A 26,932-nucleotide genomic window follows, 5' to 3' on the forward strand; every position below is an offset into this window, starting at 1 on the left:
GACCTCATTCATGTGTATAAATGTCCAAAGGGGAGATGCCAAGATGCTCTTAGTGGTGCCGGCCACTGGGAGGAGATCCACAGAAAGTTCCTTCCACATGAATACAAGGAAGAACTTTACTGTGCAGTGATCAAGCACTGGAACAGATTGCCCAGAGAGGTTGTGAAGTCTCCCTGGGCAGACATCCCAGACCTGCCTGGTTACAAAGCAAGGCCGTGTTCTGAAATGGCCCTGCTTGAGCAGGGAGGTGGCACCAGATGACCCTCAGCGCTCCCTTCCAACCCCCTTCCACCCATTCTGCTATTCTGTGCAGGGCCACGAGCTGGATTTGGATGATCATTGTGGATCCATTCCAACTCAGGATATTCTGTAATTCTGTGAACTTCTGGCTTTCCTCTTGACCATGTGTCCCTGTAAGGTGACAGTGCCCAGTGCCTGCCTATGGCCTGCTGGGTTCCTTAGTCCTTAGAACCTCCAAGGCTGGCAGGATCACAACTGGAAGAGGAGCAGATATTTGGAAGTAGCTGGATAACAATGCCAGCTGGAGTGTTTTCATCCAGACAGCAATGAATTCCATTCAGGACGACAACCAGGCACAAGGTGCCTCAGCCCACCAAAGGCTCCTGTGGCTCTTCCACTGCCTATGCCCTCTTCTTCTTGCCTGCCACCCTCACAGAGGTGTTCCCAGGCATCCCAAAGGCCAGGAATCTGTCTCCTTAAAAATGACAGAGCATGCCTGTGCATCAGATGTGTCACTGAAACTCAGCAAAATTCCTGCTATGAGCAGCCAACTTCTGGAATCTTCTTAAATGAATTTTATTGTTCCTGAGGCACGTGCCCTTTCGGTAGGAAGGGCATCCAAGGAATGAGCAGCAAGGAAGGCAGGGGTCAGCCAGGCTGCTGTCTGTGAGCTTCCAGAATGTGTGTGTGCTCTGGGAGACATGGGAGAATTGGGGGGGCAGAGAGCAGGCACCCCACATTCCTGGTCCTCCAGGCCAACGTTCTTGGGGCACAAAAACCTCCAGTCCTTGTCCTTGCCCAGGTGGACATGTCCTGGCTGCTCTGCAGGGCCTGGAAAACTCTGGGCATGCTGGGCCTGGCTCATATTGCCCCCAGCATCTGGAGAAATGTGCAGAAAAACCAGAGATGGGCAAGCAATCTAAACCAGTCCCACAGGAAGGGATGGGTTTGTGGGGTGCAGGTAAGGCCTGGCCCCGTCATTTCCAGGGATGGGGACAGCCAGCTTGACATTCCTCAAGGACAGATTGCCAAAGTGCACCTTCCCATGTTCCCAACTGCACAAGATGAGGGCCAAAGCCATGGTGATGCTCAGGACCAAAACCATGATGCTGATGTTTGGGGGTTTTTTCATCACCTTTACCTGCAGGAGCTCCAGCACCAGCACTAGCAGAGAAGAAGGGCAGGAGGAGTTTGGAAATCCCCTTGAGGAGGGACATAGCTTAGAGCCAAACTCAGGAGAAGGCATAAAGCTCCTCTCCCAGCGGGGAAATATTTCAAATTCACAGACTGGCTGGGGTTGGAAGGCTCCTGGCAGCTTGGTTTGTCCAAGCCCATGCTCAACTGGGGTTGTCTCAAAGCAGTTGCCCATAAACTTCTGCAGTTTTGATATCTCCAAGAAAGAAACTCCACAACCCCTCTGAACAAGCCATTCAGAAAGGTGCCAGTGCTCCATTACTCTCCCAGCAGATGTTTCCTTATGTTCAGAGGGAGCCCCTTCTTTTTCAGGTTGTGTCCGTGTCCAACCACTGGCTGTCTTTTCACCTTCCCTCCTGCTATTTTTATACATTAATAGGATTCCCCCTCTGCCTCCTCCAGCCTGAACAATCCCACATGTCCTAATCTTTCCCCACAGGAGAGATCTTCCAATCCTTTCATCATCAATGGACTCTCACCAGTAGCTCCTGTACTGGAGAGCCCAGAACTGGACACAGCACTCAGGTCTGGCTTCATCTGAGCAGAGGGGAAGGATCACCCTAACCCAAAACTTCCCCTAAAGCAGCCCAGGATGCCATTAACCCTCTGCTAATGGACAACCAGGACCCTCCCAGCCTTCCCTGTGCATTCCAGGTGTCCCAGCACGTACGGGCACGTGGGATCATTCTTCCCCAAGTGCAGGACTTTGCAATTCCCTTTGCTGAACATCGAAAGGTTTGTGTCAGCCCATTTCTCCATCATGCAGGTCTTCAGCAAAGGTGTCAGATGGGCTGGACCTAGTGACATGAGTTACTGGTGTTCCACCAGACCTCACACCACCGATCACCAGAGACTGGGACCAGTCTTTCAGCCAGTTTTCCCACAAGTTACTGGTCTTCCACCTGACCTCACACCACTCATCACCACAGTCTGGGACCAGTCTTTCAGCCAGTTTTGCATCTACCTCTGGGTTTTTCCAGCCTGTACATCACCACTACCAGGAGGTTACAGGAGATCCTACCAAATGCCTGACTCAAGCCAAGGCAGACAACATGGCCTGCTCTTGCCCCACCCACCCAGGCAGTCATTCCTTCAGAGGGTTATCAAGTCCTTTAAGCCTGACTTCCCCTTTTTGCACTCATGCTGACATCAAGTGTTTTGCCACAAATCCCTTTGCCAAAAGTGTCCCCTTGCCTGACACCCTGCTGGTGCTAATGCCACCCTGCCTGTGAGGGCTTTTGATGACTGTCACTTATTCAAGGCACTGCGAAGGGCTGGACTTGTCCAGCTCTGCTGTTCTGAGAGCAGAGGGGTTTCACAACAGCACCCCAAGCCACACGTGCACCAGGACATGCGGAGTGTGGCAGATTGAGTCTTGACGCATTTTTGGGGTGCATGTGTGTGGGGAAAGGCGCAGGTCAGGCCTTGCCCTGGTGAGGCAATGCCCTGCTCTGCACATCCTCCATCCCTACAGTTTGTATGCCAACCCTGAGGGGCTGCCAGTCCCTGGCACAGCAGAGGAAATGCTCCACACCCGCCCCTGCAGCCCCAACCAAGCTCCCCAGCGGCCAAATGACTGGAAAACCCACCTGGGGAAAGGGCTCAGGATGGCTAAGGAGTAGATAAAGCTGAACTTGAGGTGAGCACAGGTCTTGACCCTATCTCCTTTGGAGTTTTCATCAAAAGAAACACCTCTGCTAGCTATATGTGTCCTCTTTTCTATATTTTCTTGCTTTCTTCAATTCCCTCCTGTTGGAATTCATGAATAATTTAAAATTGAATGGGCCTAAAGTTTGCAAAGTTGAATGGGCCAATTGAATTCTCTGAGGTGTTTTATGTTTAGTGTGTGCTACTCTAAACCTTCAGTCAGTTCTTTGATTTTCTAAATTTGCCATTTGGTTGTTTTCACCTCTTGAGAGTACCTTGTCAGTATTTCTCCTGTGCATCTAAAGCAGAGCACATCAACAACCACCAGCCCTTTTAGAGCCTTGTCAGGTCACTTTTTTTGGGCCTTACAGTGGGGGGAACCAGCCAAAAGACAGAGCTGCTGCCTTCTTCTTCACCAAGGGACTGATCTGTGCCAGCAGCTTTGCTCTGCCAGGTCTGGCTTAGACTTGCAGAATTAAGACAAGGTTGGCCAGGCCTGTTTCTATCCTGGGACTGCAATCAGCACCAAACAGGAGACAACACCAGCATCCATTTATTCTGTCTTTATTCACTGGGGAGAGGAGGCCAGTATTTTACCTTGTCTTCTGCATGAGCCCTGAGAAGCCTCACCAGTTCTGCAGAGCTTTGGTCCCTCTTACCTACACAGAATCAGCCCTTGGTCGTGGCAAAGCTGACGTGCCTGGAGGAGTTTTGGTACACAGGGAGAGGGATACAAGGAATGAGTCTGCCCCAGCAGCAGTCACTGGGGGAAGGTGTTTCCTTTCTTGTTCTCTCCAGGATCAAAGCTTGTCCCAGCTCACATCAGCCTGGAGAGCAATGGAGCATGGTCCACTAAACTGTTAACCACAGAGCAGAGCCAATGCTCTGGAAAGAGTGAAAGAACCATGAGGGAGCAAGGCTAAGGGTCTCTGCTCCAAGCTTTGTGGGATGCCTGTGAAATTTTGGGTTTGACAGGGCAAGGCAGGCTTAGCAGCACTGGCAGATGGATCTTTGCTGGCCACCATCCCACCAAACCCCCTCCACTGTCTCCCACCAAGCCCCTGCCCCACCTTGCAGGGGGATTCTCCAGGCATCCCTAAATCTGCAGTACACCCCACCAGCCCCTCTGGACGTGGCTGTTGTAGCACCACCAGGTTAGGCAAGACTAACTCTCACCCTGGGCAAGGGAGGGCACTGCCTGGGCAGCCCTTGGGACAACAGACTGCAGGGACAGTGTCCTCCCCCAGGACAGTGAAAGGGACACAGGCAGGCTCTGCAAACAGGGAGCAGAGGACTGCTTGGCACCCAGTTTCACACTGCCCAGATGGGATTTGTGGATGGTCCCACATGGGGATGCAAGGCAGCCCAGGGACCGCTACACACTGCTGAGCCCTCAGCTCAGCAGCTGCCTTTGATCAGCCATTGCCCCTTTCTTTCAGAAGAGGCTGGTTGTCCCTTAACCATACCTCATAAACCCCAGAATCCCCCACACAAGAGCAAAACCCATGCAGGTGAGGAATGAGACACACCTCTGACCTGCAAGCCAACCTCCAGGCAGGTCAGCCCAGGGTGAACCAACAGTGCCACCAAGCTCCAGAGGGGCTGAAGGTATCCACGTGCTGCCCCCACAAGCCGGGCACTGAGACTGCTCAAAAGGCTGTGTTTATATGGCCACATACCCAGCAGCCCCACACCTGTGGTGGGAAGGGGTGTCAGGCACAGAACGGGATGCTGTTGAAAAGCTGGGACTTGGAGCTGCAGTGAGACAGGGAGAGATACAACCCATCATTCTCCCAGCTGCCAGAAGCAGTGTGCAGCACCTGCCAGCCAGAACCAGGCTGCTTGAACAGCAATGGCAGGAAAAGACAAACCCAACCAGGTGTGACACTCAGGCCACACTCTGTTGAAAGGCTGAGACTTGGAGCTGCAGAGAGACAGGGGGAGATCATTCCCCATCATTCTCCCTGAAGCAGTGTGCAGCACCTGCCAGCCAGAACCAGGCTGCCTGGACTTGAACAGCAATGGTAGGAAGAGACAAACCCAAGCCAGGTGTAACACTCAGGCCACACTCTGTTGAAAGGCTGAGACTTGGAGCTGCAGAGAGACAGGGAGAGATACTCCCCATCATTCTCCCTGAAGCACTGCCAGCCAAAACCAGGCTGCCTGGACTTGAACAGCAATGGTAGGAAAAGACAAACCCAACCAGGTGTAACACTCAGGCCACGCTCTGTTGAAAGGCTGAGACTTGGAGCTGCAGAGACAGGGGGAGATCATTCCCCATCATTCTCCCAGCTGCCAGAAGCAGGCCGCTTGCCCCTGAACAGCAATGGTAGGAACAGACAAACCCAACCCAGGTGTAACACTCAGCCTGCCCAGGATGGACACCACCACGGTTCTGCCTTCCTTACCGAGTTTGAGGTGAAGTTCCTGACACCAACACCTCCCAGAATCCCCTTTTCCCCACTCCCTCCCAGCAACACTGAGCCTGGCAAATACCTGACAGCAATTAATTTTACGTTATTCTGCATTTACGCAAAAATAGAGCAATTCTATATTTATAGAGGTTTATAGGCGGATCCGTGCTGGAGGAGTTATGGAGCAAGGCCGGGAGCTGAGGGTGGTCCGGGCTCCCGAGCAACCGGCGGCTTCTCGTTGGGCAACTCCAACATACAAAATTAAAGGCATTCGTCTCCGTCTGGTTTCTTAAATAGATAAGGGGGGAACGAGTGGACAGTATGTACAGAGGGGCCGTGCTGGCCTCGGCTCTGCCCGGGTCAGTGGGGCCGGCTGCTGGACTCTGAGGGCTGCCGCTGGCGCGGGGGAGTGTAGCCATTCAGGTACCCGTTGCTCTGGCGTTTGCTGAGTCCTCCGTTAAGAATGTCCTGGATGTGCTGCACTATCAGGTTTATGGCCACTGTGAGCAAAAGGGGGAGAGAGAGTGTTAGGATGGATGCAAAGATCAAGCAGAGCTGAGGTAGGGTTGTGACCCTGCTGTCCCTCCCAGTGTTGTCCCCTCCTATTCCCCCCCAGGACTGATCCCTCTGCCACTCAAGCCAGGACAGTCAGGCTGAATCCAGCCAGAGCACTCAGGCTGAATCCAGATGGGGTGGTGGGGCTGATCCCAGTCAGGATAGTCAGGCTGAATCCAGCCAGAGCACTCAGGCTGAATCCAGACAGGGTGGTGGGGCTGATCCCAGTCAGGATGGTCAGGCTGAATCCAGCCAGCATAGTCAGGGTGATTCCAGCTAGGATGCCCAGGCTGACCCCAGCCAGAACACTCAGGCTGACCCCAGCAAGGACACCCAGGCTGAATCCAGTCAGAGCACTCAGGCTGAATCCAGACAGGGTGGTGGGGCTGATCCCAGTCAGGATGGTCAGGCTGAATCCAGCCAGCATAGTCAGGGTGATTCCAGCTAGGATGCCCAGGCTGCTCCCAGCCAGCATGGTCAGGCTGAATCCAGTCAGAGCACTCAGGCTGAATCCAGCCAGGGTGGTCGGGCTGATCCCAGTCAGGATGTCCAGGCCAAATCCAGTCAGAGTGGTCAGGAACTCAGGCTGACCCCAGCAAGGACACCCAGGCTGATTCCAGCCAGGACACTCAGGCTGAATCCAGCCAGGACAGTCAGTGTGATTCCAGCCAGGATGCCCAGGCTGACCCCAGCCAGAACACTCAGGCTGACCCCAGCAAGGACACCCAGGCTGAATCCAGCCAGGATGCCCAGGATGATTCCAGCCAGTGTGGTCAGGCTGACCCCAGCCAGGATGCCCAGGATGATTCCAGCCAGGGTGGTCAGGCTGACCCCAGCCAGGACACTCAGGCTGACCCCAACCTGGCTGACCCAGCTGCACATTGCCTTTTGTAGGATGAACCAAGAGCTAGCCTGGAGGCATCAGAGAAACACAAACTCCCAGTCAATAATGCTGCAAGCAGGAGCAAAGGGAACAGGCTCGTCTTGGCACACCTGTGGTAGCAGCACTCTCTTGGCAGTGCTGCTCTCAGGCAGTGGCCTGAGTCCCCTCTGGGACAGCTCCAACCTAACTCCACTGCAACAGCAACAGCCCAAGTCTGGCTGCCAGGGCAGAGCAGCAGGGCCTGGTGCTTACCTTCATTATCTGCTCCTCTGGGAATGATCACATCAGCGTATTTCTTGGTCTGGGAGGAGAGAGAGCATTTTGTTACAGGGAAAAAGTGGAGAGACAGCGGGCTGGGGCATTGTCCCTGCTCCCTGGGGCAGCTCCTTGCCCTCCCCAGACCCTCTGGGAGGGATGTCATTGCTGATAATACATTTTGGATGCTCTTATTTGTGTTCTGCTCTACGTTTCAAGGGCCATGCTTTGTGCCCTGACTCCATTGTCATGAGCTCATACAGAAGCCAGTAAGAGGCACCCTGAACAAAACCTGCAATTAAGAAGCCTCATAATCACAGGACTCCAGCAGCTGATGCTCTTGGGAACACCATTCCTCCTGAATCCACCCAAGACTTGCTCCAAGAGCACGAGCTGGCACGGCTGGGCACAGCCATGAGATCTGCCTGGGAAGGGGGGAGAATTCTCCACCACACCACTTGCAGAGGTGTGGTTCAGGACACCAGTCCTGACCTAGATTCCCCTGCAGGTGCCAGTCTCAGTCTCCTCCTCATTTGTGGCAGTTTTACAGCTGACAGCCAAGCCCCACCAAGCCAGCTGGGCTGATGGGTGACACCTGACACCTTCAAGTGCTTCCAGACATATCAAAAACCACCAGGATATGCTGGACCATTTCAGTACTGGACCACTTGGCTCAGAGCTCCTTTAGGAGTCAAATAACAGCAGCAGTGGGTGCTGAGCCAACACCAGGTTGGAAGTGAGAGCAGACCACGGCAAAGCTGTGGGTAGAAACAAGGCAGTTCTGTGCCCTCCTTGTTTCACACTTCATTCTCCTACAGACTCTTCATCAGAAAAGCCTGACGCAGCATCTGCTGCTCTGAAAAACGGTGGATTTAGAAGAGGAGCCTTGCAAGCTCGACCTGTCTCTCAGGAAAAGCCTTTCTGGGCTTTGGAATTGGTCCCCAGAGCCACAGCTGAGTAAAACTGGAAAAAGGGAGCCGTGCAAGAGCCAGGAAAAGATCTTGCAGCACAGGATCAGCCCCTCTAAAGGTAAGGGGCAGAGCTGACCAGACAGACAGGCATAGGGATGCTCCCAAGGTGGGAGGCACAGTTTAATTCCTGCCTGGGGTGCTGGCCAGCAGTTCCCAGGTTTCAGGACTCTGCTTGCTCACTTCCTCCAGAACTAAAAAATAATCCTCATATAAAAATATAAAAATCTTCATTACCACATCTGCTTGAGAAGCCTTGAGAAGCAAGGCACAGGCTGCTCTCCATTAGAGCCAGGAAAGGTGTACAATGGCTGATCTCCAAACATGTTATTTCCATGCAATCCTGCAGTAAATTCCCCCACACAGTCCCTGCCTGCCAGGCAGCCTTGGCTCTGTTATCAGCTCCCAAAGGAGTTTCCTTTCTCCAGGCAGGCCTTGTCCCCCTGGCCACTCAACAGCCACATCCCACTGCACAGGCAGAAGAAGCAGCTGCCCTGCTCTCCCAAGCACGAAGGCAGCGACACTGCAGGGTGAAAAGGGCAGGCAGCACAGCCCAAAAGAGGAGGCAGACACAGCAAACACTGCCTGGGGGCAGAGACCTCCCATTCCCCGGCTAAATACAGCCAAGGATCCTCCCTGCCAGGCTGAGCTGCCCAGAGGTCTGTCAGCCCTTGCCCAGGGAGGGATTCCTCTGGCCATGCTGCCTTCCCAAAGGGAAGGGTGATCTCACCGGGAAGGCAGTGGCTGTATAAACAGCCCCCATCACAGCCTGCCCTGGCTGCAGAGAGGGAGGAAGGCACAGGGGGCAGATCTGAGCCCTGGGCAGACACCAAGTGCTCCTGTTGCAGCACTCTCATGGGTGCACTCCCCTGACTCACCGGCAGGCAGAACTCCTCGAAGGCAGGCTTGACAAAGGTGATGTACTGAGACAGGATCTGCTCCAGGTCCCTGCCTCGCTCGCTGATGTCTCGGAGCACTGAGGGGAAGGTGGAAGGCACAGTCAGGAGCTGAGGCACAACTCTCTCCACCCCCTTTCCCTTCAATAAGTACAGCCTTTGGATATTTTCCCTGAGATCTCTGTTCCTGCAAGCTGCTGTCCATGTGTCTGAGCACATCCCAGCCCAGTTCCATGCTTTTAACCTCCTTCCAAGTCTTCCTGGGAGCCAAGGGCTGCCTGACCTGGCCAAGGGCTTTTCTTGGCCCCCTTCTCGGCTCTGCATGCACATTCCAGCTGTAACCAGTGCCAGCCCAGTCCTGAGTGCTCCCAGCCTCAGCCTTGCCTCCCTCCTGTCACTCTGTCCTGCCTGTCTCTGCCATCCCAGTGCAGAGGTGCCCAAAAAGTAGAAAATCAGTGGGGTTCAGCCACACACACATTAGGGCACCGTTTAACTCAAATCTGCAGAGGTGGGGAGGGTAAAACTCACCCACCTGCACAGCTCTGCCAGGCTCCTTGTGCTGTCCCCAGCTAGCAGGAGAAGCAGAGGTGAGGGGGTCAGCTCAGGAGGAAGCCCGAAGGCAGGAGAGCAAACTGGCCTCCTGCTTGTTCTGCCACTCAGGCCTTCCACCCTGCTTGCATGAGCTTTGGGCCAGTGCCATCTCCAGTCTGACACCACTTCAGGGTGGACAAGTGGCCCAGTTCAGCAGGAATTCAATCCTCAGGGAAGAGCCAAAGCAGCCCTGTGGCTGAGCAGACAGCTCTTGGCTGTCCCCAGGGGGCTGCTGGCTTTCCCCCAGCATGTGAGTGCCTGGCACTGGCTTTGGAATGAGCCTTCCCTCGTGTCCCAGGCAGAGCCAAGGCACAGCACTGCCCTGCCAGCCTGCCTGACCTGCTGGGCAGCACTGCCTGTGTGCTCTCAGGGCCAGGACACTGCTCTGGCACTGCCCCCATGGCTCTGTTTGTCCTTGGCCAGCAGCTTCACAGTGTGGCCTTTCACAGCCCTGCAGGGGGAAGTGATGGGGGGAAAGGGCTGGCAGCAGGATGGGAACCAGCAGCAGCTTCTCCAGAGAGCAGGAGCGAGCCCCATCTTGAACAACACAGAAAAAGAGGCAGGGAAAATATATCATTCTTGTTTCCCAGCTCCCACACCTTATTTGCTGGGGTGCAGGAGGCCTGTGAGCTGGGCAGGGGCTGGTCCTGACAGGGCAAAGCTCTCCTGCCTCTTCCCAGGGCAGGATAATCACCCCACACACAAACACAGGTCAAACACCTGCTGCTGTACCTGGCCCCAAAGCAGCAGGTCCCAGGTAAAACCACACACCCTGTCCTGAGGGATTGCTGGCAGGGCAGGCAAACATCCCAAGGACAGATTGGCACCTCTCTGAAGCCAGCAGGTCCAAACTCAAACTGGACCCAAAACATGCATGTGACCTGGTTTCTTTTTTAGGGAAACAGGCCAAGGACAGGGCAGTGAGGGAGCTTAGCCACAGTGAGGTCCCTGAGCCCCATGGATCCCTGTCTGAGGCACCTGGCAGAGCCTGCCCCTTGCACTCTGCTAGCAGAACTTCTGAGGTGGGCACAGTGTGAGCTGCACACACTGAACCCCAGCACTGCTGATTAACTGAGCTGTCAGCTGCACTTCCAGGAACCTCACCTCCTGCTGCTGCCCAGCTGAAAACCCAACTCTGCAACCCTTTAGGGCTTCTGGGACACAAAGATGACTCAGGGCCACATCACAACACAAGATCCCAACTTTGGCAATGAGTTGCCTCCAGCCACGTTCCAGGGACATGATTATACCTTTGGCACCTCTCACACAGGCTCTCCTTTCCCAGAAATGACAGGCAGACATGCAGTAAACAGATTTGATGCTGCAGTGGTCCTACCAACTGCTGATGGCAGGGAAATGGGCAGATTCCTAGCAGGAGAACAATGAGCTGCAGTAACCAGGAGACAGCAGCACCTCCATCAGCAAAGCTGCCCTTTTGCAAGTGGTTGATGGTGGGTGGGAGAAGTACAAGGCTCACAAGAGCAGTGTGAGCACAGCAGTGACCCCACAACTCACACTACACACCACCTTCTCCTGTCCTGAATGACCACTAGGACAGATGGAGCCCAAAGTCAGGGGCTAAATTAATTCAGTGGACACTCAGATCTGTTACAGGGGCATTCCATAAAATAGGGGATTGATATTTGTGTGAAACACCAAAGGTGGGGAATGAGAATGGACTGGAGAGTGTGGGGCCTGAGCATGATTTAAGTGGTTTGGAATAAGGGCTGGAGAATGTGCTGGTTTTGGTGGGGATAGAGTTAAATTTCCTCACAGTGGCTGGTGTGGGGCTGTGTTTTGGATTTGTGCTGAAAACAGCGCAGATAACACAGGGATGTTTTTGTTATTGCTGAGCACTGCTCACACAGATCCAAGGCCTTTGCTGCTCCTCACCCCACCCCACAGTGGGGGAAGGGACACAGCTGGGACAGCTGACCCTGACTGACCCAAAGGATATCCCACATGATGATAGAAAGCTGGGGAAGAAGGAGGAAGGCGAGAGGAGACATTCAAAGTGATGGCACTTGTCTTCCCACATACCCATCACACACCATGGTGCCCTGCTTTCCTGGGGATGGCTGAACACCTGCCTGCCCACGGGAAGTGGTGACAAATTCCTCCTTTTGCTTGCCTTGTGGCTTTTGCTTTACTTCATAAACTGTCTTTGTCTCAGCCCACAACTTTTCTCACTCTTGCCCTTCTGATTCTCCCCCCAGGGGAGGCTGAGCAGGGAGCTGTGTGGGGCTGAGCTGCTGGCTGGGGTCACTGTCACCACCACAGTGTCCTACCCTGTGGCTGGGTGTCGCCCTGAGCTCCTGCACAGCATTTTAAAGGATTAGGGCTCACATTTTGGGACCCTGCATATCTCACATCTCCCTGCAAGTGACTGTGCTGTCACCTCCCTGGGTGAGTCACGCAAGAACAGTGGGCAGGGTCAAGAGGGATTGCTAAAAAGGAGATGTTCATCAGTGCTGATGACATCCCAGCAGCTGAGGAGGCTCTGCATGTGTCTGACAGCAGGAGGGCAGGCAAGACCAGCTCCACTGCAGAGTGGAACATGCACACACACAGTCCCAGAGTGACGCACTGAGACGCGCTCCCCTCGTCACAGCGCAGAGCTCTGGCAGGGACTGCTCCTCTTCAGTCATCTTCTGCATCCCCAGGCACCCTGCGGAGCCTGTTAGAGCCAGCCAGGGGTAGCAATAGTTGAGACAGAAGTGAATTCTGCCCCAAGAGTCCCCAGATGGTTTTATAGTCACCCGGGAGGTGCTGCATCAGTGACCCACCCCTCAAAGCTGCTTAGAAACAAAGGACATCTCAAGTCATGCAGGCCCTGCAGTGTGGGTGTCCCTCCCCATGTCAGCTGGCACCCCACAGCCAAGCCAGCAGGACTGGGGAGTCCTGGAGAGGGACAATTTGGTTTCTAGGGCTCTTTGCCCCCAAAGCCACATCCCACACAGAGGCTCCACAAAAGTACAACCGGACTCCCCATGTGCAGCACCCACGGTGGACACCATGGCCCAAATGCCCTCCTCAGAGCACACCCACAGCCCAGGTCCTGAGTGGATCTATCAGGCTCTGACTGAGCTGCCCAGATGCTCTGCTGTGCCCTCTCTTCCCTGCTGGCATCTGCTGACTGGCAGCAGCTGCTGCTCAGCTGCTGGCACCGGGCTGGTGCCACGGGGCCGTGCGAGGACACGGCACACTCAGCACTCATCAAAGGAGGAATCCCAGCCAAGGCAGCAAAAATCCCACTGAATCCCAAGAGACACACACAGAGCAAGCCACAAGCTGCCCTAGTGACACTCTGCACTGGGCAGGAAAAGCTCCATAGCTCTTCACAGCTTTGTGCCAGCTCTGCTCTGCTCACTGTCACTGCCTGTGTGCCCAGAGCAGTCAGGGGCATTGGTGTCCCTGCTCACTGTGTGCCCACAGCAGTCAGGGGCATTGGTGTCCCTGCTCACTGTGTGCCCACAGCAGTCAGGGGCATTGATGTCCCTGCTCACTGTGTGCCCACAGCAGTCAGGGGCATTGGTGTCCCTGCTCACTGTGTGCCCACAGCAGTCAGGAGCATTGATGTCCCTGCTCCTATCACCTGCCTGTGTGCCCAGAGCAGTCAGGGGCATTGGTGTCCCTGCTCACTGTCACTGCCTGTGTGCCCAGCTGCCCAGAGCAGTTAGGGACATTTCTCTCACTGTCACTGCCTGTGTCCCCAGAGCAGTCAGGGGCATTTCTGTCCCTGCTCACTGTCACTGCCTGTGTCCCCAGAGCAGTCAGGGGGATTTCTGCCCCCGCTCACCTCTGCGGGACAGGCGGGTGTCGGCGTCCGTGTCCACGAAGAGCTTCATGCGGAACAGGTCCCTCACCTCCTGGCTGTAGAAGGCCAGGATGCCCTCGAAGAGCACCACGTCAGCAGGGTACACTGTCACCGTCTCCTCTTTCCTGGCACGGAGAGCACAGTCAGACCCTGCTGCTGGGGGAGGCTGGCCAGCACAGAGAGAGGTGTGGGGGAACAGCTGTGCTCCTAAAGCACTGCTCCAACCCTGGGACACCACTGCTGCACCAAGGGGGCAGGAGAGGAGGGAGAGAGGAGAGAGAGAGGAGAGAGAGAGGAGAGAGAGAGGAGAGAGAGAGGAGAGAGAGAGGAGAGAGAGAGGAGAGAGAGAGGAGAGAGAGAGGAGAGAGAGAGGAGAGAGAGAGAGAGAGGAGAGGGCAGACCTACCCCTGGAGGGAATCCAAGGCATATGTAGGCTTCCTGGAAGGATAAATGGCAAAGCAGGAAGCACACCAGCCCTTCTCCCCCTACCTGGGCCAGCTGCTGCTCACAAGGGTTATGTGCCAAGCCAAAAAGCCCAGGGAACCTGCATGGCCAGCTCTGCTTCCCTGGGGAGCAGGCAGCACTTCCCTGACAGCACAGTGATTTTGTGGGAAGCACAGCAGAGCAACGCCATCCACGACCAACACAGGCATGCAAAAACAAGCTGAACACAGGCAAGGGGAGTGGTACAGGAGCAGGAATTGTTGTCCTCCTCCTTTCCTGGCACTGCCAGGGTGTTTGAGGCTGGAGTGCTTGTTAAAGCTGCAAACACTGAGTTTGTGGGGAGAGGACCATGGATGGGGAAGAAAAGGGAGGTCATTAACCACGCAGTGCTGATGCCTGGATGTTGCTGGATGGTTACACAGCTTTCCAGACCCTCTGCCTGAGTTGCTCTAACCCAGGGCTGGAGGAGTTAGGATGGGAACTTTGTGCTGGCACTTAGGCACCCAAGCAGAGGGCAGGAGTTTGGGCAGGGCAGGGCTGCCACAGGACATTAGCAGAGGCACAGCAAGGCAGGAGCAGCTGTTAGACCTGGAGTGGGAGACAAAGTCATAGACAGGAATCTGGACCGTCTTCCCTTCTGTGATCTCTTTGAGGGTTTTCACGATCAGCTCGTTGTCAAAGGCATCTGAGGAGAGAGGAAACGTTACCCGAGGCAGCTTTGCAACCTCTCCCACCCACCAGCTGCTGAGCTTTGCCCAAGCCAGAGTCGTTGGCACCCCACACTGGGGACAGACAGACACACAGTGAGGAAAGCCCTGCACCCCCCCAGGGAGCAGGCAAGGCCACGGGGCTCTGTGGCTGTGCAGCAGCCTGGGATGTGGCCTGCAGAGATCAATACTGTCCTTGTGCAGCACTGCTGCCAGCCCAGGCACAGGAAGGCATCTCCTGCAGGGCTCCAGCCCTCAGACAGAGACTGCAGCAGTGTTCCAGCAACACAGACAGGGCTCTGTTTGCTCAGGGCTCGCTGCCTCTGGCATTGTCCTCCTGGGGACCAAGGGACAGCAGCTCTGGAATTTCCCCACTGAGCCCAGAGATGGTTCAAAGAGCCCCTGTTGTGGTAACAGGGCAGGGCCCCTCACTGGAAGGGTTTGCAGAGCAGCTGCACAGCTGGTTCCCTCCTTGAGGGAGGGACAGGGAGCTGCTGGCTCCAGGGACTCTGCCAGCCCAGATCTCTCTGGGCCTGACTCAGCTGCACCAAAACCCAATCTGTTCCTTTGCTGCCTGCTCTAGGTGAAGGCTATTGGAACAATATCACCTTTAAGGTCCCCTCTAACCCAAACTATTCAATGATTCTACAATTCTATGAAAACCTTGTTCAAACTGGGGGATGTTTTTGCAGGAAGAAGAGGGTCTTAAGGAGTTTGAGGGTTTATAACCTGCTCTTTCACATCCCAAACACTCCACCCCATTTCCTTCCTAAGAGAGATGGGGGGATGACACACAGGTGGTCCCAGCCACAAGAGCTTGACTAAGGCATCCCATGAGGATTCAGAGCCCCAGTGTCCATGAAGGGTCTCCATCCCTGTCCCCACAGTGCATGGCAGAGCCCCAGGGCCGCTCTCCACTCACCTGGGTGGTCAAAATTGAACTGGCCTTTGAGTGCTTTGGATTTCTGCTCCGAGGTGAGCACCCTGTAGAAGCTGTCTTGGCTCACGATCACCACCTGCTTCTGGCGATAATCCACCTCGTTCTGCCCCAGCAGCTGCACAATCTTGGAGCACACTGAGGACTGCAAAAGGAATAGAGCAAAGGAGGCATATCAGCAGCAAGTTACATTTGAGCAGCACAGGGAGGACTGTGGTGGTGTTCACAGGGGTCCCAGGATGAGGGAAGAGATGAGATCTTGACTCCATGTTTCAGAAGGCTGATTTATTATTTTTTAATATATGTTATATTATATTATGTTATACTATATTATATATTATTATACTATATTATATATCATACTATACTATATCATACTATACTATATTATACTATACTATATTAAAAGAAAATTATATACTAAAACTACACTAAAAGAATAGAAGAAAGGATTCCATCAGAAGACTATCAAGGAATAGAATGATAATAAAATCTTGTGACTGATCAGAGAGTCCGAGACAGCCAGACTGTGACTGGCCATTAATTAAAAAAAACAAGATGGACCAATCAAAGATGCACCTGTTGCATCCCACAGCAGCAGATAATTATTGGGTCTTTTTTCCTCTGAGGCCTCTCAGCTTCTCAGGAGGAAAAAATCCTAACAAAAGGATTTTTCATAAAATGTGTCTGTGACAGAGGATGTCTCCAGGTAACACCCCTGCCTGCTTGCTGCACCTCCAGCCAAGAGTCTGTGGCTTTCCCAAAGCCACCGAGGCAGAAGTGCTCCAGAGGCATCACCATGGTACCCTTTATGTGACAGCAGCACCAAGTTTGCTGCCTGCCACCCTCTCCTCCGCCCCTATAGCCTGCCCACAGCTCCTATTCTGGGCACAAGTGGCAGCAGAAAAACAGTTGGCTCCTGCCTGGGTTCAGCCACATGCCATGGGCACTTTCTCCTTCAGAAAGCAGTCTTGGCTCCCCCAGCTCTGCCCCATGCCAGAAACCCCACCACAGCACAAGAGAGAGCAAACAAAGCCCAGGACGGGAAGGTACGAGGAGGAGAGCCCGTGGGACTTTATCAGGGATCTGTGCCACAGCTGCCAGGGCTGGGAGGAGCCAGCACATCCTGGTGCCTGCTGGCACGGGAGGCTGGGGCACTGCAGAGTCAGCAGCTGAGCAGCCACGTGGGCCTGGCTGCTGGCACGGGCAGCGGGCACCTGGCACTGCCCACGGAGCAGGCTGGGACAGGGCGGCTGGCACCGGCTCTGCTGGCACCAGGGCACGGCCACCACTGCCACAGCACACGGAGCACAGCTCGGGGGCAAGCCCAGAGCCTGCTGCAGTCCCTTCTCCTTAGTCATGGCAGTCCTTGGGGGTGACTACATTGCAGCCTGGCAGCCAGCACTGCCCCTGCCACTGAGAGCCACTGCCTCTGCCCCATGGCACCACTGCCCAGACAAAGCAGCTCCTGTGCCAGGGGGAACAGCTCCCACTCAAGCAATCACACTGTGCCCAGCTGAGCTGCTCCTGGCCCTGGTCACCACAAGGGTTGTGCTGAGCCCTGTGCCTTGCAAAGAGCAGAGTGCTTGCCCCAGCCTGCCAGAGGCTCTTTCCATGCTCCTGCCTCCTGGATGGCTCAGCCATCTGCTCCATACCTGACTGGAAACTTTGAGCTGAAGGCAGCACTGGTGAGAGGGAGCAGGGAGGGGAGTGCATGCCTGGCAGAGCTCACCCCAGCAGGCAGAGGGCAAGGCTGTTTGCCTGAGAAGTGGAAGATTTGACAGCACTCCCCTCTCCAGAGACCTTCTCTTCCCTCCAGGCCAGGCTGACCTGCCTTGGCTGTGGCCACTGACTGGGCTGTGAGTCATGCCCAGCCTGGCTGGAGAGGCTCACTCAGCTCTGCTGCTGAGAGAACCAGCTCCAGCTCACCCACAGCAGTCTGGGCAGCCCTGGGCACCAGTTTGGGTTTTGGCACAGGGATGGGGTCTCCTGAGCATCCCACCTTCTTCTCCTGCCTCTCCAAGCCAGGCTGGCAGCCCTGCCCTGCAGCAAGCTGCTCCCACCCAGAACAAAGCCCTGCAAGTCCGTGCCAGTCACCCTTGCACACAGGCAGGCAAAGCCAGAGCCTGCTCTCCTTTCTGTTTTCCCACTCCCCAAATCCTTTTCTGGCTGCTCTCCTCTTCCTCTGTTTTCCCACCCCCCAAATCCTTCTCTGATACAACTGTTTATCCAGCTGTATCCCATAGGTTCTGCAAAACTGGGGTGTGTTCAGTGCTTCTCTTCCACCTTTCCTGGCTGCTCACTGCCTGCCCATGCAGCAACAGGACACAGCACAGCAGGGCTCAGCCTTGGCTACAGCTGCCCAGGACACCAAACTTCCCAGGCCCTGTGCCATCAGGAATAAAGTGCCCTTCAGCACAGCCACCCGGAGAGATCCCCAGAGCCACAGGTTCCACGTGGATCTGCACCCCAAACTGCTTTTGCCAGCCCAGGGCAGGGAGCAGGACTCCTTTCCTTTGAATCAGTGAAAGCAGCACATGGATTTGCATTCACTCTCGCCCCTTGGACCTCAGCATGTGTACTGGCAATAAAATCATCACAAATGGTGTCAGTCTTCCTTCTGCCTTGTGCACACTGCTCTCAGGTCTGTGGATTCTGGAAGGTGGAGAAGAGCCTTCCAGATTTGTGTAGCTCCACACCTCACAAATTGAGACACTGATAGTGAGAAAAGCCTAAATAGAATGCACCCCAAAGCAGCTGGAGACAGGAACACGTCCTCCCTCCAGGTTCCAGACCAGGAACAGATTGGATCCCAGCTGCATTCACAATCCAGGGCTCAGGGGAAGATGGTGCCTCTTGGAAAAAGCAACCTGGCAGACACAGTGGACCCTTCCCTTGTCCCTGGTGGGCTCTGGAGAGATGGCAGGAGTGGTGGAGAAAGACAAGCAGGAGGACATCCTGCTCTCAGCACCGAGCTCAGTTTCAGCCTGGCTGAGCAGGGATGTCACCTGCTGGCTCTGGGAAGAGGAGGTGACACCTTGGACAATTGTCACCTTGGTGCTGCAGGTGTGGGCCAGGCCTTGCTGACATATTGCACCTGCATGTTCAGCTTGCCTCAGTCCACTCCAGGCTGGATTCAGCCCTCCTTTGCAGGGCCCTGAACCTCAGCAAGGTCCAAGAGAAGGTTTTTCCTTTTTTCACTATCATTTGTGGTAGGAACAACGTCTCATGAGGGGCAGTCCCTGATGCCAATGTGAACAACTCCTACAGCTGGACGTGCAGTTTTTCCCCTTGGCTGATAAACACTCACTGTTAAGGAGGAAGAAAAACCAGAAACATACAGTTTGGAAACTCCCCTACACAACTGGAACAGAAACTCCCAGCCTCAGGAAATGTCCCCCCAAATAAATGAGATATTCCCTGCTTAAACCCTTTTCTCCCAAAGCTGCACAGCATCCATGTGTGACTGTGAAAAGATCCATCAATAACTGGAAATGAGCACAGCCAGGTTTTGGAGAGACCCACAGATGCCCAGTAAAGCAAGAACAAAGCATGACTCCAAAGAACTGTGCCAGTGTGCCTCAGTCTGGAGGCAGGGGACACTTGCTGACAACAGGCACTTAGCAGCCACTTGAAGGGGCAGCCTGGGCTCAGATTCCTTCTTTTGCTGCTTCTCCCCGGGAAGAAGACAATTGTTTCTTCTCCAAAAAGCCCAGGAGTGCAGAGGATGCCTTGAGAAAGGTGACTTGATGCCAATAAACAAGCTGGAGGGTTTGAAGCCCATCACTAGCCATGCCTTACATGACACAACTCATCTGCAGGACTCTTGAGAGCTGTGCCAGAGCTTCTTGCCTCTGCTCAGCCCCTTTCCATACCCACCTCATCCATGCACACCTTGCCACGAGCCAAAGCTGGTGATTCAGCTGCAGCAAACTCCAGGCAACAGGATGCTGCTTTCTCAAGCAAAAGGAGAGAGCTTTCCCTCCTCCAGAACTTGGTTACAACTAAATATAGCCAGGCCCCAGCAGCCTCTGTGGTTGCCAAGCAGACCTTTCCCATGCAGCCACATGGAACTGAAGCAGGACTTTCCAAGGGACCCTGGCTGCTGCCATGGGTCACGAAATCCCACACGCTGCAGGGAGGGGAACTCAGCTCCAGGCTGGAGCTGCACTCCCTCAGGCTCTGCGCTCGAGCTGCTCCCTGGGAAAGCTGTGCAAAGCAGCCCACACCTTCTGGGGAGGAAGGTATCAGCGCAGCACCACGGCAGCCACAGCTCCAAGAGGTTATTCCTGAGCAGGAGCAGCTGCAGCTCCCCTTGCAGGACTCCTCCCCTGAACCAAGCACACAAACAGGCAGTGTTCAAGGAAGAAGTACAGCTTTATTCTGCTAGGAAGATGCAGAGGGCACCTGGAGAAGAAATCCAACATATTTTCCCAAAAGGAGAGAGGTGGTACACAGGGGAAGAAACAGATGGGTGTTTGGAGGCCTACCTCTAACATTTATTTGGAATACATTAATTACATATTTAATTCACATTCACTCGTGCCCTATAGCCAGCTGCTCAGATATTCTTCAGGAGTTGACTAATTCCCTGACATTATTATGCAGATTATCCCACAATCCCTCCTGGGTAGCTCTGATCAGTGAATATCACTTCTGATAGGTGTTAAGGAGAAAGCTGATGGACAGTGCCACTGTCACCCACCAGGTGAAGGGGCCAGGACACAGCTGATGTCTCCAGCCCCAGGAGGGCAAGAACTGGCTGGCAGGAACTCCAAAGCCTTGTGCAGGTGGATATGCTAAAAGCCACATGCTGACAGCAGCCTGTCCATCCCCAAGGAACCCAGCACTGCAGAGGGATGCTCAAGGTCCCATTCCAGCTGCACAGAGGACCTCCCATTTTCCCAGGGACTCTAAATGAGACACCCAGCAAAAGTGACTTAGCCAGATCAAGTGATTCCAGCCCTAAAGAAACACTGGAGCTGCCAGATCCCTCAGGAAGAAGAAAAGGGTTGTGTCAAAAGTGTGGAAAGCGATGCACAGCCTCCTGCCACCACTGCAGGCTGCTGCTCATGAGGACAGTCCTCCCCAACAGAGCAATGCCCTTGGCCCAGAGCACAACCAGGAGCCAGGACAGACTGCAGCAGTCCCATCCCAGCAGGGAGAGGTTATCTCCAGGGATATCAGTGCCATAACACCCTTCCTGCAGGATCTGACTGGGAGCTGGCTTGGCAGGAGCTGGCCATGGCTCTGCAGCTGCAGCAGCCTGCTTGGGGTGTCCTCATCACACCTCTGTGGATAAAACAGTCTCCAGTTTTGTGCTCTGACAGGATTTTCCCTCAGATGAAACATAAGGAACCACTGTAATTATTTGTTTAATTTCTCTGCTGTCCTCTGTAGCATGCTGCCCTTATCTCCTGCAGCACACGAGTTACAGATGTTGGTCTCTTCCTGAAGGTTACGGTGATTATAAACTACCAGGAAGCGTTTGGACTGGGATGACACACAGAACAGACAGCAAACTGGGAAGGGTCCCAGAGCATCCATCAAATGCCTGTGACTGCAGACAGCCAGTTCATGACCCACTCCATCCTTTCCAGCCCTAATGGGAGCATGCACATGTGGCAACACCAGGACTGGAAACTTAGTATTATTCCTGAACCAAAAGCCTGTCTCTCCACCCAGAGCACTCCCAGGCAGGTTCACCACCCTGCCTTTCCCTTTGTGAGGCACAGGCCAAGCAGAGCAGGAGGGGAATAGCCAGGTTTCTATTCACTCACCCTGGGACACTGTGCATGTGATCAGCAATCCAGGGCTGGAGCATAAACAGGCACACACAGAGGCTCTAAACACAGATTACATGCAGGGAGGAAAACAAGCCCTCTAACACAATCCCTCCCAATCCTCTGGTTTTAGGCACAGGATATTTTTCTCGAGCCCCTGCTGCAAACTCCATAGCCCAGAGCTGGCTGAGCCCACGGGACTGTGGTAAGCAGGCTCCATAATGAGCACATATTCCATCAGTAACAGGAAAGGGCTGACCCATCAAAACGCCCTGTGGATCAGTCTGATCAGGGCTGGCACACAACAACGTTCTGCTAGAAAGTTTGATGAGTCTCTAGCACACGTTGACACCAGTGTTTAACTAGTCAGACCTTGTGATGCAGGGCTCCTGCCAGCCACAAACCAACGTCACCAGGAAATGGTGCTGAACCGGCACAGGGCTGCTGCAATTCCTGTCAGTCCCCCTCCCGTGGGGGAGCCATTCCCCGATCTCCCCTGGCCTTCTGTGCCAGCCATCCGGGTGGTGACATTGTGCCAGGGACCCCAGGCTGTGTGGGGGACCTCTGCCCTTGGTGGGCTGAGTTGTCACAGAAGAGGCTCCACGAGAGATGGAGCTGCCCCTTGCAGCTCTGAGCACGCCTTCCCTGGGGGCCAACGCTGCCGTGCCACCCTGGCAGGGCAATGCCAGCCTCCTGGCTGGCTCACTCCTGCAGCCTGAGCCAGCCCTGCCAGTGCGGTGGAGTCGGTGAAGAGCACACCTGGCTGATCACAAGGCTGTAATCTTGGTGCTCTGCAGGCTGGAAACTCTGAGGCTGCATGTTCAAACAGACATTGGGAACTTGATGTGCTAACTCAAGACCCAAATGATGTAACTACCTCCAAGGCTGCAGTGGCACCCATGCTCAGCCCTCACTGCCATCTGAGCAATGAGCAGCCAACCAAAGCAAGCTGTCATTTCTCACGAGCTCCTGTTGGAAGGCAGCAATCAGCACCTCACTTCACGTGGGGACAATTAATGCTTCAGCCTGAGCTCCAAGAGCTCTCCCCACCCCTGCAGCCACCCCAGCACCAGATGCTGCTGCTGGGAGCAAGCTGCTCCAGGCACTGCTGGCAGAGCTGCAAGGTCCCTAAGCTGAAGTGAGGACACAAAGAGCTTTAGGGGGTATCCCAGCAGTTCCCAGCTCATCTCAGCAGCCAGTTTGCTGAACTTTCCTCCAGCCTGCAGCCTGGCCGCCTGCCTTGTGCTCTGCAGAGTCCTTGCTGGTCAGGAATGTCCTGCAGGAGCTGCTGGCACAAAGGCCATGGGTGTAAGAGGGAACAAGAACTCCAGCAGAACACTTGAGAACAGACAGGGTGAAAGAAAATGTGACAACAAGCCTTGGGAATTGCTCTGAGGGAATGGGGCAGTTGCAGTGCTCTTCATGTTTGGAAGGATGGGGGTCTTAATGGCAAGTGATCTCCACCCCAGGAAAGCACAGACTGCACAGCGCTTGGGTTTCAGGGGACAACTCTTTTTTTTCTTTTGTGAAGAGCCTGTCCCAGCTGAGCTGACTCAAACCAGCCGCTGTGGAGCTTGCACTGCCCTCGCAGGGGCTGTGATAGCCCAGACTGCTCAGGGCCTCTGCAGCTCCCCAGTTTTGCTCCCAGCACAGTCCAGCTTTCTTCCCAGAGCCAAAAACCAGCCCCTTATTTGAGCGGGCAAAGTTGCTCAAGCCACTTTTGCTCACTAGGGAAAGAGCACTCAGCCTTTGAATTTGAGTTCTCACAGATTTAAGGAACACCATCCAAACAATCCCAGCTTTTTGGGAAGGATGGTTGTTTCCAACACCAGCTTCCCCAGGGTACCACGGCACACAAGTCATGGCCAGCTACAAACACATCCCATCCTTGCACAGCCTGACCCTGCTGCTGCACCAAGAGGGATGGAGGGGACTGTGGAGCCTATTGTCCCGATGTCAAACCCAAAAGCAGCAGTGGGAGGAGCTGCAGGGGGCCTTGGAAGGCAAATTCCCTCCCTTATCTTCGGGCTGGTGTGCTGCCAAAGGGGTGTGTTGGGACAACAACCCGCAATTGGTGTCGAGGCCAGTCGGATGGATCTGTCACTTTCCCACTGGGAAAGGTGCCTGCTTCACTCCCCTGCTAGCACTCGCTTTTCACCCACAGCCAGCACATCAGCACGGCAGCCCCTGGGCTGGATTTTGGCTGCAGGCAAGCCCTTAGCTAAGCAAACCTCATCAGCCCCATTGCTGCTTTCCCAGAGCGTGCTGCAGCACCCAGCACAGGCCACTGTCACCAGGCAGGTGAGGGACAGCCCCCATATCCCTGCGTTGCAGCCACACCAAATGTGAATCTGAGGAGCTGCGGGCACAAGCCTCAGGTCATTTTTTTTTTCCTGTTTCTTGGAGTTTTTTGCCAGTATATTTCTTGTGGCCTTTTCCCACCAACTTTGTAGCGATCTGCTGGACTCCCTTCAACAGGCAACACTGCACACAGATTTTCGGCAGTCACTGGAGGGGGGGGAAATCAAAGCTGAGAGACAGGAAAAGCCAGTTAGTACATCTCCCTTGCTAGAAAAGGACTATTTCCCTATTTTTTTCCTAAGGCAGCCTGCTGCTCTGGAGCATTTTCACTTTGAAGTCGAGCACCACTGTGGTGCATTGTACTGTAATCACTGCTTTTACCTTGTGGGCCTGAGACACCGTGTTCAGAGACATAACAGTTCAGCAGCGCCAGACGCGATGTTATTGGGACAACTACAGAGAGGCAGACCCACGCATCAGAGAACAGACAAACCCAGCGTGTTTGAGTCACCAGAGCTGTGCTGCAAGAACAATCCAGCTTTCCTTCCCACCGGAGGAGACTGCATCCTCTCTCTCACCATCCCTCCCCTGTTACAGCTGGATTTTTCCCCCTTGCAGCAGCAACAGCAGTCCAAAAATCAATAGGGAACTCGGAGACACGTGCTTAAAACACTGGGCTGAGGTACAGCAGTTGGGTTGTGCCTTCAAGAGAAGGAGGGATCCCCCGGAGATCAGCCCGCAGATCCCAGGCTCATCCTTCTGAATGTGCCAGCCCACATTCAGTTTCCTCAGCAATAAATATTTCACAGGTATAGAGCTACTTCCAAATCTATTCATCCTTTCCTAAATACAGCTAGAACGTGCTGCCCTGCATACGAGTGCTGATGAGCTGCGGAGCTGCTTTTACCGCTCTTAAATAAGAAGGGAAAAAAAAAAAAAAAAGGTATTTTCTTTTCCTATTAAGAAAGAAAGTGACCTAGCGAGGTTAAACAAATTCAGACGGGCACACTGCATGAAACAAGGAAAATAAAACGCTGAAAAGCTGCAAGGCTGCCGTGCACTGCAGTTTGGGTGTAGCAGCCTGCCGGCAACACCCGCATTGCCCCGGCGGGCGATGCCCCGACCGTGCCCGCAGCCCTCGGCCCGCTCCGCTCCCACCTGCCGCTGCCAAGGGCCAGCCCCTCCCGGCACGGCAGCCAGGAGGTCCTGCTGCCGCTGTGAGTCAGCATTTGCTGCAGAATCCCCGCTCCTGCCACCCTAAACTTGGGCAGAGAAGGGCACCCCCATGCACGACAGGCGGGGGTGGAAATTAAAGAATTGCATCGGCCCCGAGGTGCCCTGCGGGGCGGGCAGCGCCTGGGGTCGGTACGGGTGATGGGGAACGGGGGAAGCGCTGACTACAGGACCACAGAAGAGATTCTGGAGGGGAGGGAGATGCCGCCGCTGCCCCGGCCGAGCTGGGGCCACCCTTGCTCCGCACAGCGGCCCCCGGCTCTGCCCGCTGCCACAGAGGGACACAAGGTCCCGGCCGCAAAGAAGGAGCGAGTAAATCCCGCACCCACCCCGCACCCCCTCCACGTGTCCGCGGGGCTCCGTCCGCCGGCCGGGCAGAGGCCTCGGCGGCCGCGCTCCTTCCCCCGGACCGTCCTTCTCCGGGCAGCCGGCTCCATCCGCAGCCGCGGCCCCATCCGCAGCCGCGGCCCCGGCTCCTCCATCAGCGGCCGGGCCGCGGAGCAGCGCACGTGGCGGGGCGGCCGCTCGGAGCCGCCGCCGCCGCTGCCATGTGGCCGCCGGCCCTGCCTGGCGGGCAGCTCCCCCGCCAACCCCCTCACCTTGCCGCTGGCCGTGCCGCCGCTGACCCCGATGAGGAAGGGCTCGCCGCCGCTGGGCTGCCCCTGCTCCTCCAGCCGCTGCTCGCTGTCCCCCGCCATCCTGCCCGGCTCACCGCCGCGCCTCCTCCGCCTTCGCTCAGCCGTGCGGGGCTGGATTTATCTGATGAGTCAAGGGCCTTCCTCCCCGCCTGGTTCACATCCCCGGCGCTGCGGCTCCTTGCCAGGTGCTGCCGCAGCTGCACATGCTCCGGCCCAGCCCGCCGGCGGGCGGCACTGCGGCCACATGGGCCCGCACCGCGCCGCCGCCCTCAGCCCGCCCGCCCGGCCGCGGACAAAAGCGGCGGGCCCCGCGCTGCTCCCGAACCCCGCGCTGCTCCCGAACCCGCTCCCTTCCTCTCTCCGGCCACTCCGCTTCATCCCACACCACGGTGGGCCCCGGCAGAACCTCCATTGTTTGTGTCCCACGCTGGCCAAGGAGGCCAAGGGCATCCTGGTTTGAATCAGCAATAGTGTGGTCACCAGGACCAGGGCAGTGACCGTGCCTCTGTGCTGGGCACTGCTGAGGTCGCATCTGGAAAACTGGATTCAGTTTTGGACCCCTCACGACAAGAAAGAAAATGAGGGGCTGGAGTGTGTGTAGAGAAGGGAACAGAGATGGGGGAGGAAGGCCCGGGGGCTCAGCCTGGGGAAAAGGAGGCTCAGCAGGAGCTTTATTGCTCTACACCTGAAAGGAGGTTGTGGCCAGGTGAGGGTCAGCATTTTTCCCCCGCGTAACAAGAGACAGGGCAAGAGGAAATATACTAAACTTTTTCCTAGGCTTGCGTGGGTAGGTTGGGTATTAGAAAAAATTTCTTCACCCAAAGGGTGGTCAGGCTTTGGAACAGAGTACCCAGAGAAATGGTGGAATAATCACCATTCCTGGAAATGTTCAAGAACCACACAGATGTGGCATTTGGGGACACTGTTTCATGGTGAACAGTGCTGGGTCAATGGCTGGACTTGGTGATCTTGGAGGTCTTTGCCAACCATAACAACTTTCTGATTCTCCCACCCCACCTGGGCCCTGGTCCTGCAAAGCATTCATAAATTATTATTATTATTAACAATTCAAATCTAGGAATAAAAGTTATGCTTATGTCTTTGGCAAACGGGATCTGTCTGGGAAGAGCCATGAGCGCTCTGGAGGCCAGGATTCAAAGTCAAAATGACCTCAACAAAATGGAAAAAGGATTGGAAATACGTAGGGTGCAAGTCCACGCAGACAAATGTGATATGATCCATGACAATGTGAGATAGGAGCCTGCTGGTTAGCCAGGCCTTTTACAGATAAAGATCTGGTGTAGAGTGGATCAAAGAATCAATTGGTGATGCCCTGTGAAGAAGGCAAACATCCCATTGGGGCATAGAAACATCCACAGGTGTCATGCTTAGAGAAAGGTGAGGCCTGGTGGGAACTCAGGAGCAGCCC

At 55.0% G+C, this 26,932-nt stretch overlaps 1 protein-coding gene across 1 annotated transcript; it reads right to left on the minus strand.

The window, feature by feature from the left end:
- Nucleotides 1-5,578: 5,578 nt before the first annotated feature.
- Nucleotides 5,579-25,705, minus strand: UCK2 (uridine-cytidine kinase 2). Its single transcript, XM_063165219.1, has 7 exons — nt 25,465-25,705; nt 15,534-15,693; nt 14,493-14,589; nt 13,443-13,585; nt 9,035-9,132; nt 7,186-7,234; nt 5,579-5,995 (listed from the first exon to the last, which is right to left on the minus strand). Exons 1-7 carry the CDS (start codon nt 25,561-25,563, stop codon nt 5,856-5,858), a joined length of 786 nt encoding a protein of 261 aa, XP_063021289.1. The 5' UTR covers nt 25,564-25,705; the 3' UTR covers nt 5,579-5,855.
- Between the last annotated feature and the right edge of the window lie 1,227 nt (nt 25,706-26,932).

Source organism: Melospiza melodia, chromosome 11 (genome assembly GCF_035770615.1).
Source record: "Melospiza melodia melodia isolate bMelMel2 chromosome 11, bMelMel2.pri, whole genome shotgun sequence".
Classification (NCBI taxonomy): Eukaryota; Metazoa; Chordata; class Aves; order Passeriformes; family Passerellidae; genus Melospiza; species Melospiza melodia.